This window comes from Cyphellophora europaea (assembly GCF_000365145.1).
Source record: "Cyphellophora europaea CBS 101466 unplaced genomic scaffold supercont1.2, whole genome shotgun sequence".
NCBI classification, from domain to species: Eukaryota; Fungi; Ascomycota; class Eurotiomycetes; order Chaetothyriales; family Cyphellophoraceae; genus Cyphellophora; species Cyphellophora europaea.
Genome location: NW_008481808.1, coordinates 3,076,564 through 3,089,073, shown reverse-complemented (window position 1 = coordinate 3,089,073; position 12,510 = coordinate 3,076,564). Strand labels below are relative to the sequence as shown.

The following is a 12,510-nucleotide window of genomic DNA, read 5'->3' as shown; positions in this document are numbered from 1 at the left end:
TGAGTTTGTGAATGATTGTCTACTGTCAGGCCTGTCTCAACATGTTGTCAGCTCCCTGTCTGTCGTTTCTGTTATTTCAGGTTTTGTGCCTATTTGCGCGAGTCAATGCCCAGCAGCCGAGACCATATTGGAGGGAAACCATCACCAGAAGAGGCAGTGTAACGTTCCAGCCAAATACTAACTACCCTTACTATCGCAATGTCAAAGACTTTGGCGCCAAAGGTCTGTTGATAAACATGAGTTGAAGACACTCACTAACGATCGGAAGGCGACGGGATTACAGACGACACGACGGCGATCAACAATGCAGTGGCTTTCCCTGGAACCCTGGGAAAACCGCCCCACGGCAATTCATCACGGTGTGGCGGCGGCGTCTTTCCCGCTGGCCAGGATTGCGGATCGTCGACAATTCAACCTGCGATTGTCTACTTCCCAGCTGGAACTTACAGAATCTCGAATGCTATTGTCTTGTACTATATGACACAGGCTATCGGTGAGAGCTCTGGGATCACCCACAAATTGTGATGCTAATTGTTTGACTCAGGGGACGCCATAAATCCGCCCACGATTTTCGTTGCGGCAAACTACACCAAGTCTAACCAGATCATAGGTGTATCGGCATTTGATGCCAACATCTATATCCCGGGATTTGGCGGCGCCGGCAAGACCTGGTGGGACAATCAAAACAACTTTTATAGGCAGATTCGCAATTTCAACTTTGACTTGACGCAGGCTCCTAATGACACGTCCGCTATTCATTGGCAAGTCGCTCAAGCAACAGGCATGCAGAACATCCGAATCAATATGCGGCCCAAGAGCGCGGCTGGTAACACTCAAGTGGGGATCAACATGGAGAACGGATCCGGGGGCTGGTTCAGCGATATCACCATTAATGGCGGCTCGATCGGCATGGTCCTTGGTAGTCAGCAGTTCACGTCACGAAACATTGTCATAGATGGATCACGCACTGCCGTCAAATTCGTCTTCAACTGGGTATGGCTCTTCAGTCAAGTGATCATAACGAACTGCGACATAGGCTTCGACTTATCCAATGGCGGATTTGGCAACCAGGCAGTAAGCGTTGTCATGATCGTGGATAGCCTGGTCTCGGCCACGTTGGGCGTTCTGTCTGTATACGCTCCTGGCTATAGCTCACCGCAGTCAGGCGGCTCGCTAATGCTGGAGCGAGTCGATTTTACTGGCTCACCGACTGCTGTTGCGGTTGGCATGGATGCAAGCTCGCGCGTCATACTTCCAGGGGCCCAATACATTCAACTGTTCGGACAAGGCAATGCCTGGACATCGGCCGGACAAGAGCAAAACGGGCAAATTTTCAATGGCACGTCCTGTGTTTTCCAGAATGCATCCCAGCAGGTTCGTGTTGCACAGGAACTTACTATTCAGCGCCAGTTGGCCCCGATTCCGAGGCCAGCCAACCTGGTTGATCCGCGAGGGAACTGGTTTGGACGACCACGGCCGCAGTACGAGGACTTGACAGATGACAGATTCCTGAGCGCTAAAGGGTTTGGACTGAAGGCAGACGGAGCCACAGGTGAGATCGCTGGTAGCGTGTTTGAACACGTATTGACCTTCCGCAGATGATTCGGATGCAATGCAACAGTTCTTCAACGCTGCAAGCGCGAGCGGACAAGTTGCATATCTTGACAAGGGTGCCTATATTGTCGAGAAAACAGTTCAAATACCAAAGGATCTCAAGATTGTAGGCGAGCTCTGGAGTATCATCATGGCTCGAGGTCCGCTATTTAGCGACATGCGGAACCCCAAGGTGATGTGGAGGGTGGGTGAACCCGGCGAGCTTGGTACCGTGGAGATGGTGGATATCGTGTTCGAAACGCAAGGGCCCTGCCCCGGTGCCATCTTAGTGGAATGGAACATCAAGCAAGCGATTCCGGGTGCGGCGGGTATGTGGGACGCCCACTATCGCATCGGCGGCACCGCAGGCACTTTACTTGAAGTCGATACCTGTCGCAAAACACCAGGCGTGCGAATCACTAATGACGCGGACGTTGTTAAGAACTGCTTCGGGGCGTTCTTACTCCTCCATGTTACGCCTCAAGCGAACATTTACATGGAGAACGTCTGGGGCTGGGTCTCTGATCATCAGCTGGATGCCCCCGATAGGGACCAGATCTACATCTTCAATGGACGGTACGTCGAAGCTCGACTTCGTGATATAGCTTGCTAACAGGCAGCAGAGGCTTCCTCATTGAGAGTGAAGAAGGACCCAACTGGCTCTGGGGAACCGCAGCGGAACACTCGGTGCTTTACGACTACCAATTCGTCAACTCCAAGAACACTTGGCTAGGCGTGATCCAACACGAGACCGCGTACTATCAGGGAAATCCCACCCCGCCAGATCCCTTTGTCGTCGATCCGAGATACCATGATCCTGACTTCTCGGACTGTGAAAGAGGAAACTGTGCTCGAACTTGGGGACTCCGGTTTGTCAATTCGCGCAATATCTATAACTATGGATCCGGTCATTATACGTTCTTCAACAACTGGGATGCTCCCGGCTGTCTCGGCACCGAGACGTGCCAGGAGAGGCAGGTCGACTTTCGAAACTCGACCGACATTTGGCTCTGGGGCATGAGTACCAAGGGAGCTGAGTACATGATCAGCTGGGAAGGCACGAGCCTAATTCCTCAGGCCGTCAACAAGGCGGGCTTTACAGAGACGATCTTGCTTTTCGAATTGACAGCAAATCAGTAGAAGCAGAGCAGCATGTGGAAGGGTCAACCATGAGCCTGCGGGTTCAGCCAGCTCGTGGTGGCTTTACGGAATTTCTTGATGGCATAGATGCATGGCTTGAGACGTAACAATCATCCTTCGGGTGTACGGGATCTATCAACCCTTCTGGCCCGTTCTGCAATTGCTATCAAAGCTTTGCCATATCTGCTCGAGCCAGACCTTGGTCTGACCTCTGGAATTGCGGCTGGCATTCCAAGCCAGCCCGAACATCCGTGCTTCAAGGATACGCGTAGCATCGTCGCTAGGTACTTGGGGAGCAAGGTGAGAGTGCGCTACAGAAGGCGTACTCCATCGACGCGCCAAAGAGGTGCAACAAGCAATGGCTTCATCTGCCTTTGTCTGGGTCAGCTTGCTGCTCGCCAGCATCGTGCAGGCCTATCTGGACCATGGCTCTGCCACAACCCTCCGAATTGAAACACGCATCCCTACAATACCTCATCACCTGGCAGAATTGGACCTTGCGAAAGCCACAGGAGCTCATCCATCGTTGATCACGGCAATCGCGCCTCTGATCACCCCGGGACCATACGGCGAACAGCATACGTTGTACAGCATCTACTACAATAAAGGAGCACGGGAGGCACAACGAAGACTCGGCAAAGGTGTATTCAAACGTGGTGTCTTTGCAAGCGACCCTCCATTTCCAACCTGCACCCCGTGTGGAGGAGATGGAGCAGGAGGATACACCAGCTCATACAACTCGGATACTGGCTTCAGCACGAGACCTGAGTGTACGACGATTCCATATAACGTGGGTACTAGTCTCTTCACACAACCTCAACGAGCACTAACGAGCATGAGGGCGTTTTCAAATCAAGAGATCCAAGATCAAGCACCTTCTGCTTTGGCTCCTCGTACTCTGGAATCTTCACGAGTCCGCAGACATCTAGCTACACCCTACCTTGCTGCTTCACCACACCTGAATCGTGCTTGGCGAATAGGACTAGCTCTACCACGCCATCCTACAGTTTCACTAGTGGTGTATTTGTATCGAGCACGACATATACGAGCAATTCGACTGTGTCAACATTCACAGCACCCCCCTCCACCGCGTTCACAATGACCTCGAGTACGCGCAACTCCTCATCACCTCCTGGAGATTTCAGTCTGGGGCTCAACAGCCTATCTGCCAGCGGAACTCTGAGCTCAACGAGTCCGTCGGCCTCAAGTGGCACAGGCCTCTCCTATTCTGGATCCTTGTCTTCGAGGTCCTCATTCTCAGTGTCCGCTCTGACTACTACAAGTGCAAGCCTGCAATCTCGCCCCTCGACATCCAGTTTCAACATTCTGGTGATTTCGAGCACCACGATCACTCTATCGGTGCAGCCCGTATCTTCTTCCAGCTCCACATCAATCATCACCGTTATAACTATTAGTCCTAGTGATGGGAGTGGCACCAGCAGCGCCAGCACACGTAGCGACGCGACTACTGCAGCTCCGCCGAGCATCACCACCGCACCTGTCACGGTGGAAGGGTGTGGTACGGTCACGGGTGGCAGTGGCACAGTCAGTAAGTTGGACCCGATCACAGCTTGATGTTCCGGGCTAATCATCCAATGCAGGTGGTTCCGGCACGGTTTATCCTGCTCTGGCTCCATTCTTCCCAGTGACCTCGGTGGGCATCGCAAGCGGTAAGTCTGCTGGTTGTGGCGGTTCGTTCGCTTCTGCTGACACTACACACAGGCAGTGCTCCGCTCGTTGTTGGGTGCGGTGTTTTGATAGGCACTGGAACTTTTATCGGCAGCGCCAGTATCACAGGCTGTAAGTGAATCCCATAGTTCTCTTCCGATGAATCCAGTCTCACACTTTGTAGGCGGCGAAGGCAACGGCACAGCGACGCTCACCGGATCTGGCACCGTCTGGCCCGCCATTGCGGGCAGGGACCAAACAACCCTCTCTTTCACATCCTCTGGCATCATCTCCGGCAGCGGGCGTGTTTCGGGCTGCGGTACTCTGGTAAGTCGCCACTCACCACTAGACACCCTGAAACGGGCACTAATATCGAACCCTCAGACTGGCAGCGGCACCTTCACCATCACCGATGTCTACACCCCAATTCCCACAGCCTCCCGCTCGACCGTCACTGTCGAAGTTTACGCCTCCTACTGCGGCCCATCAGAGGATATCGGGGCCTTCGGCCTCAACCGCATCGCCAGCAACGGCACCAGCGACCCCCTCTCCGACGTCGACGCCGCCGCCGCCGACAAAGACAGCACCAACCGGTTCCACAACGATACCGTCACCTTTAGTTCATCGCTTCGCAACGCCACGGACCCCTCGGCCAACAACAGCACTCAGAAAACGGACCCCAACCCCTCCTGCATTGAGTGCCCCAACTCGGGCGGCATCTGCTGCCCCTTCGACTACCCGTGCGACAGCGTGGGCAAGTGTCCCTGGGAGGGCATCCTCGCCGCGGGCTACGTCCGCTTCGGCTACAACATGGTCATGGCGCGGAACCTGAGCGACGGCTCGCAGGTGTGGGATGAGGGCGTCAGTCCTGAGGCGGCGGGCGTCGGGCGGGTTGAGGGCGGGGACGTGCCAGAGGAGGTTGCTGCGGCGAGGCAGATGTATGGAGGAGCAGCAGCAGCAGCAGCAGGAGGAGGAGTTGGGTTGGGAGGCGTTGGCATGGGCGTGTTTGGGGGGATGGGTCAGCGGGTGGCGCCGCATCCCATGGGTGGGGATGTGGGCAGCGTGCTGGCGAAGAGGGACAAGGAGGCGAGGAGAGAAGAGGAGAGGCATCGCGCGGACATGCAGAGACGGGGGGTGGCGGAAGAGCCGCATGATTTCGTGGTGAGAGCCGATGCTTAGGTCTTTGCGTTTAGGGGTCTGTAGTTCCGGGGGCACCTGCATGTTCTCGGCAGGTTCTTCGCCCGCTGCATTGGCCAGGGGAGGTAAGGGTATTTAGTATAGGAGCACACGGGTCAACTGTTTTGATTTGGCTCAGCATTCTCTTAGTTCATCTGCCCTGTATGCCCTCGTTACGCTTGCGGACCTCCTCGTCCTTATTGATCAACCCCATGTCCTCCTTCAACGCCCACATTCTGCCCTTCGCCAGCGCATATATCGCGCTCAACGCCGGCACTTCGACACCCTTGTCCGCCGCCACACGCACCACATCCCCGAGCAGATTCTCCACTTCCCACACCCTCCGCTTCTTCGCATCCTGCAGCATACTAGGCTGACAGAAAACCTCGAGCGGCTCCGCCTCCACCACGCCCTCGACCAGCTTCTCCTCCGCTTCCGCGTCCGCCGCCAGCACCGCACCGTCCGCCCTCGCCACCCGCAGCACCTCGCGCATCGCCGGCCTCAGCAGCAGGTTCACAGGACTGAACGGGTCCGCCTTCTCGCCCACCAGCCGCAATCGCCCCGTATCAAGGCCCGTCAGCGCGCACACGGGGTTCCAGGTCGCGTTGTAACAGAGCTTTCGCCATCGCTCGAACTTGACGTTGGCGTTGTACTCGACCACCGCCTTGCCGCTGACGGCGTACAACTCGACGAAACGCTTGGCTGCTGCCACTGCCGCGTCTGAAGGGGGTGAGTCTCCTCCTTCGGTGGCCGGAAACGCGCCGACCGAGAGGCGGTCTGGGTCGTCCTCGAGGATGACGCCGGGCGCGAGCTCGTTGGCGCCCATGCGAGAGATGCCGGAGAGGATGGGGACCGAGGGGAAGGCGGTGGCGAAGGGGATGTGGATGTTGAGACCGTTTTGGATCAGGAGGATGGCGCTGTGGCCTGGGGTGAGAGCTGGGGCGATGAGGCTGGGGAGATGGGGAGGGACGTCCGGTATGTTCTTGGTGGTGACGATGATGTAGTCAAAGGGGGCTACCGTTTCCTTGGAGAGGTCGGGGATCGTGGTGCGGACTGTGAGGATGGGGAGAGTGGGTCAGCTTTGTTTCTTCCCTGCTTTCGACGGGTAGGTAGCATGCATCGAGGGATGTCGAGTGTTCGGCAGAAGAAATGCATCCCAGTGGAAAACCAATACTTCGTAGGGAGGAAGATCCACGTAGGGGTAGAACAAGCCCAACGCCGGGGAGCGAATGCTTGAATCAGATACAGCCAGGAGGACAACTTACTCTCACTGGGACGATACCCCTCCACCTTGCCGTGGTCAAGGCTGTCTATTGAGAAGCCTCGCTCCTTAACGATCTCATAGTTTGACCGAAGCACGGCCGTAACGTGGCACTGTCCTGACGCCTCGAGATTCAGAGCCGTTATGGTACCAATTCCACCGCAGCCGATAAGGAGGACTCGAGTCTTTCCTGCCATTGTCGTTGTCGTGCCGTCTGTGACGGTAGAAGCAGGAAGAGATGGTATAGACAACGTCGCTTATGCAGACACTGGCGGCGAAACGTGTTTCTATTCTTCCAGCACGGTGCGCTTGAGAGCTAGATCGACTGGTCGTGTACTCGACATGACACAAGGCGTTGAGTGGCAGCTGCGGTCTATAATGAGTAGCAGTAGATTGTCAAGTTTCAAAGTCGCCCATCTCCGCAAACACATGTTGCGGGTCTGCTAATTGACAACGTACTGCTGTCTAGTCTTGCTTGCTCCCTATACACCCTTCAGGTCGATTTTCATCACTTTATCACTGCAACAATATTTCACTCGCAAGAAAGCGAAGACGCGGTGCGCTCGGAGAGTAGACGGTACGCAACAAAAAAGCTCTTTCGTTACTCGGATGCGTTAGATCCCTGGGTATTGCGCGCACGAATCAGCTCCCATAATTGCGAGGCTAGCAATGGAACTGAAGTCACAATGTCGTATTCATTAGCTGCTATTGGAGCCTTAAACAACAAACTCATTCAAGTAGATTTTCCGGTACCGTCATCCAATCGTCCAGTTCTCGTTGTTGGTGTTTGTTGTTTTAAGATTTTGGCCATAGTTTTTGCTTCGTGCAAGAAGCCGTTGTTAGTCATTAGATTGCTGGCAGATGTCGTTTACACAAACCCTATAGGTCTGCCGTGCCAAATGTACCTCTCTGTCTTCCCCAGTAGGTCGCAGACTATACCACTCCATTCTTCCGTGTCCAACATGAGAACTCCAGCCCCTTTCCTTTTCGCTATGCTTGCTCGAAATGCAAATTGAACGGATGAAATATCCAGATTAGGCGGGAAACTTGTATGGACAACCATAGTCGTTGGCCGCCAGACTCAGCCCAGCAGCCCGAAGCCGTTGGCAAACCATGAAAATGATAGCACCGTGACAACAGCAGTCACGCCAAGGACTCCCAAGGCCTGTTGTTCGTAAAGCGAAAGTGCTGCGCTGCAAGTGGAACACTTGAACTCATTCAGTGGGGTGTACGGTTGTGGTGTGTACATGCCAAAGCGGAACTGATTGAAAACGCCCAGGTCACCAGCCGATGCGACTTGTGTAGGATCTCTTGCAGCATCGTGAATAAACAGGGTGTAGGTGGCCACGGGGAAAGGAGCCGATACGTTGGCAGAGTCTCCTGTATCCCAGAGCACTTTGCCTGTCTCTTCCACCGACATGTTAGAAGAGATGGTGTAGGTCGCTTGATTCAGGGAGCAGGTCGCGAAGATGTCGATTGCGGAGGGGGTATTGGAGAGGCTCGTGTAGTTCCATTCGAAGGTAATGGTGTCGCCAACCTTATAGTACTGAGAGCCAGCAGTTGCAGCGGGGGTGATGAGCTCAACGCCGCCGGCCGGCAGGCGAGGATCAACATTGGTCGTTCTCGTCCTGCTGGAGGTGGTTCTCGACCCCGAGCCAGACCTCGACCCTGTGCCAGAAGCCGATTCGGAATCCGTCTCTTGTGAGTCCGAATTCGATGCTGACGCGGAAGAATCTTCGTCTGTTGCCGTTCTGGAAGCTGAATCCCCACTGGTAGTTTGGTCATTGTCATTGTTTCCCGAGCTGGTATTGTCATCATCGTTCTGTCTCCCCACCAAAGCATTTTCTTCTAACGGTGACCACCATGACGCAGACACCGTGGTAAAAAGAAGGACAAATGCGAGGAGAGTATTGACGAGGCCGGAGGCCCTCATTGTGACGGACTATGGCCTGCGGAGCGACTGACGGACAATGTCTACACGGACGGACTTCGTGTTGGGAGGAAAAAGGGGTTCGAAGTTCGGGAGCAGAAGATATTAACGGCGAAAGCGAGTGACCGTTTGCACGAATGGTAGCGAGAGTGGGAGTATAGGACTGATGTGTAACGATAGAGGTGATAGAGATAATGAATGTAGAATGCACGGCAAGGGAGCAGAAAGTTGAGGATGGCGAGAAAGGTGTCTCACCAAACAGCCGGACGGACGCTCTCGGTCTCCAGGGTGCGGACACGGAAAAGTGCTTGATTTGCTCGCTTATCGACTGCGCCCACCAATGTCTGGCCCGCTCAGCACGATCCGCGTCCAATTTAAGCCTGCGCTAGGTTGTTCTAGGCTAGTCATGTTTTGCATGGCAACGAGCCTCGTTTTGGCGCCTCATCAGGGCATCATCGACAACCCCGAGGCATGACAGGAGCTCTGCCTTCGTTGCGTATAGACAACTCCTGGACCCGTGGTTTGCACAGAAGAGCGCACGGCGCATCGACTGGCTGCACGGTTTCATCAGGTGGCGTAGCTGGTCTAATCATATCTGTTTCCCGCAAAATCTTGGATATTGATCACCGCTGAAGCCTACAGACCGTCTCCATGGCCTCTTCGCGGCGGCACATCGCAATGCAGTCCTCGCAGCGGAGGTTCTGGTCAAGAGCTTCACGGAGCTCCCATGACCTGCTAGCGATTTTGGCCTTGGGCTCTTACGCTAGGACGCTGGCGCCGCTTTTGTAAGTCGGGGCCCCACCTTGAAGGCGTATCATTTCCACAGCTATGCGTCGCAGCTGCTGTCACTTTCCGACTCTCTGCGTTACTTGTTCTGATAGTCGACGCGATGCTCACTTCTTCCGGCGTCATGATCCCCCTCGATGCACTGCTGTGGTTGTTGGGGCGTTCCTGGTATGCGACCATTCGACGCACGCGTCTGACGACACGACCGTCCCTGGCATATCCAGAACCAGAAGGGTCGGTCATAGTGCCTGGCGGCGTTTGGCGCACCGCTTTCTCGACAGCCTCTCAAGTGCCCATATTTCGATAGACTGGGAGGCGGCCTTGTTCAGCACAAATAAATGCAGCCTGAGCGGTGCTTTTGAGCTAATCCGATGCATAGGCACAAGAATCATGCAGAATTGACCACTCCAAGTCCCCTCCACTGGTTGTCGAATTTTTCTTCTCGCGCACGATTGGTAGCTTGAGGCTCTGATCGAATACCTTCTGGCACTTCTGACATGGCGTGCTCATGATATTGCTGTAGGAAGCTAAGAGACCCATCAACGCCTGTAGATTTTCTTGTTCGTGGGACCTCTCGATGTGCCGTAGGACTGCCAGCTGGGTTGCAGTAGGCTTTGTATCCTCCGTTGCCGCTACACTGTAGACATGATTGCCTTCTAATCCTTGGTCCACGATTTGAAACGCCATGGATGCAACGGTAAGTTCGACCGGTAGGTCATCTGGTGCAGCAGGCGTGTTGATTGGAATGGTAGGATGCGATTCTCGGAACTTTGCAATGATGGCAGACACGGAATGATGGTCGCTTAAACTCTGGTCCGCATTCGTTGAGTCACCAGCTTTGTCTGCACCGTTGAGACTCTTGATCTTCGAAAGAGATTGGGCGTAGTCCATCGTCCAGACATCGTCGCCCTGTGGATACTCGGCGTTGTTGACAGTTTGCCAAAGAGATCGCATCTCCTCGCTCTGGTAAGCTCTCTTGAAGTTCTTGATCTGGACGCTTCCAGATGTGGCAGCGCCACGCAATTGGACAGCCACCTTCTCCGGCGGAGCTTGTCTCGCAAAGCGCGTCGGCTCAATCAGTCTCTCCGGTAAGAGCGTCCGGAGCTCGCTGGCCTATGTGTGTCAACAGTCGCAACGATAAGACCCTTCCATCCGACTAACCTGATTGTACATGCTTTGAAGTCTTGCAAGTTGCTCATAGATCTCGATGTCGGTAGGATGCACGTCATCAGGTAAGACGCTCTGAAGTTGCGACATCTTGTCCAGCCAAATACCGTTAAAGCCTAGATCTCAAAGACGTGTAAGAGCTCATGAGTAGCGGGCGATGGGGCGGCCAGTCTTTTGTTGGGCCGCAACACAAGCGCCTGTGGTGCTGCACAGGGCGGTGAGTGTTTCTAGTGACTGTAAAGCTTCTTGTCCAGATCCGGCAGCCAAGGAGAATAGGTAAGGGAAAGGGAACAAATTTCAGTTGATTGAAAAAGGCACAAAGGATGAAATGAGGTGTCACGAGAAGGCAACGCTCCTAAGGCCAACCGAAAAAAGGCGTCAAGGAGTGGCAATCGCGGGTGGGCGTCCGCCAAGCCGAGCGTGCATCAGCTTGGCACAAACGCGGTGTTTGGATCATCAATTTCTGTGGCACTTCGTGAACGCGGCTGGGCTTTCAGTCTCTCCGTCGTCAGATTTCTTCGAGCTCTTTCTCCCGGATCTCTACGCTGCTCTGATACATTGTGCGTGGACATTGTGGCGGCAACGTCGAACCGAGTAATTGACTGCAAAAATATCCGCAGACTATCAGTAATACATATACCACCATTCCATCCCGAACGTCTGATATGTGGCTAAAGGTAACGATGATCACCAAACGGCCGGAGAGGGACGAGAGCATTATTCCGTGGCCCGGCGTGCAGGAGGTCGCTACCAGCTGGCTACGGGTCAGGTGAGCCCCATGAAGTCACCTATTGCAGAGCTACGAACCAGATGGGTACATGCCACCGAACGCAGAGCAGTAGTACCCCAATCAAACAGTATCAAAATAGTCCTTTCTGGTGCGGTGTCTTCAGAAGCCACTCCTGCTCCTTGGGCCCTGAAATGGCAACTTCTTTTACCAACGAGCAACGCCTTCCAAGTAAGCCTGGCGTGGTTCTTATGGTCCCAGCATGTACGGCAATTGTGCAGCATGCAGCACATGAGCAGGATGGACACTTTGCCGCCAGAAGGAACCTCGCACGCATCGTGCCTGCAGGTCTGGCAGGCCTCTGATCCAGCGCTCGAAGTACAAATTGCTGTGACCAAAATCGCCACGCTTTGGCATCTGGTAGGCACCGCAGAACGTGCCCTTCTGGACCTTGGCAAGCTGATTGAGCTGACGTCCAGGAGCGACTTCGGGTCCTCAATTATGCGAAACTCGCAAAGCTAGACGAAAGGCTCGTGCTGGAGCTTCGAGACGATGGTTCTTTTGACGTCACTGCCATGATGATATGGCTGCAAAGCACTTTCTCGTTCATCGAAGTTGTGCTTGGGTTGACGTGGCCCCTTCCGACATCATGTAGTTGTTTCGGCCCCAACTCGCTTCACAAGCAAGCCCGGCCGTCTGGTGTAGACGAAGTCGGTGTTGGGGGCCAGTCAGATGCCGACAGATGGGGGTCTGACCGCAGAATTTCGGTACTTGCACAAATTCAACCGACGACTTGCGCTGGTTCTCTGAGCACTTCTCAGGGAGAAAAGGCACCATGCCGGTGGGTAGGAGTACGCTATCACGATGTGGCTTGCTCACATTATTGTACGATCGTTTGGACATATAGAATAGAGTCTAGCCAGTCTTTAGTGGCTTGTACATATCAAACACATGCACGCACAAAACCTGATTGTCTGCCATCCGCATCATTCAAATCATTGTCCAAGGACCCAGGGTCCTGAAGATCGGTGATGTAATACGGCAGTAAAGCATGAGTGGCAT

General features: G+C 54.3%; 5 protein-coding genes across 5 annotated transcripts; 2 read left to right on the top strand and 3 right to left on the bottom strand.

Moving 5' to 3' along the window:
• Positions 1-41: 41 nt before the first annotated feature.
• Positions 42-2,733, top strand: HMPREF1541_02672 (uncharacterized protein; the record flags this gene model as incomplete). Its single annotated transcript, XM_008717027.1, has 5 exons — positions 42-222; positions 269-493; positions 545-1,552; positions 1,599-2,169; positions 2,217-2,733. 5 exons carry the CDS (start codon positions 42-44, stop codon positions 2,731-2,733), a joined length of 2,502 nt encoding a protein of 833 aa, XP_008715249.1.
• Positions 2,734-3,831: 1,098 nt separating this feature from the next.
• On the top strand, positions 3,832-5,580 carry HMPREF1541_02671 (uncharacterized protein; the record flags this gene model as incomplete). The annotated part of the gene is made up of 5 exons (XM_008717026.1): positions 3,832-4,282; positions 4,335-4,407; positions 4,460-4,533; positions 4,586-4,728; positions 4,786-5,580. 5 exons carry the CDS (start codon positions 3,832-3,834, stop codon positions 5,578-5,580), a joined length of 1,536 nt encoding a protein of 511 aa, XP_008715248.1.
• Positions 5,581-5,728: 148 nt separating this feature from the next.
• On the bottom strand, positions 5,729-7,035 carry HMPREF1541_02670 (uncharacterized protein; the record flags this gene model as incomplete). Its single annotated transcript, XM_008717025.1, has 2 exons — positions 5,729-6,630; positions 6,843-7,035. The coding sequence occupies 2 exons, from the start codon at positions 7,033-7,035 to the stop codon at positions 5,729-5,731; spliced, it is 1,095 nt and encodes a 364-aa protein (XP_008715247.1).
• An 884-nt stretch (positions 7,036-7,919) lies between these two features.
• On the bottom strand, positions 7,920-8,771 carry HMPREF1541_02669 (uncharacterized protein; the record flags this gene model as incomplete). Its single annotated transcript, XM_008717024.1, has 1 exon — positions 7,920-8,771. The coding sequence occupies one exon, from the start codon at positions 8,769-8,771 to the stop codon at positions 7,920-7,922; it is 852 nt and encodes a 283-aa protein (XP_008715246.1).
• A 1,146-nt stretch (positions 8,772-9,917) lies between these two features.
• On the bottom strand, positions 9,918-10,811 carry HMPREF1541_02668 (uncharacterized protein; the record flags this gene model as incomplete). The annotated part of the gene is made up of 2 exons (XM_008717023.1): positions 9,918-10,667; positions 10,716-10,811. The coding sequence occupies 2 exons, from the start codon at positions 10,809-10,811 to the stop codon at positions 9,918-9,920; spliced, it is 846 nt and encodes a 281-aa protein (XP_008715245.1).
• Positions 10,812-12,510: the final 1,699 nt, after the last annotated feature.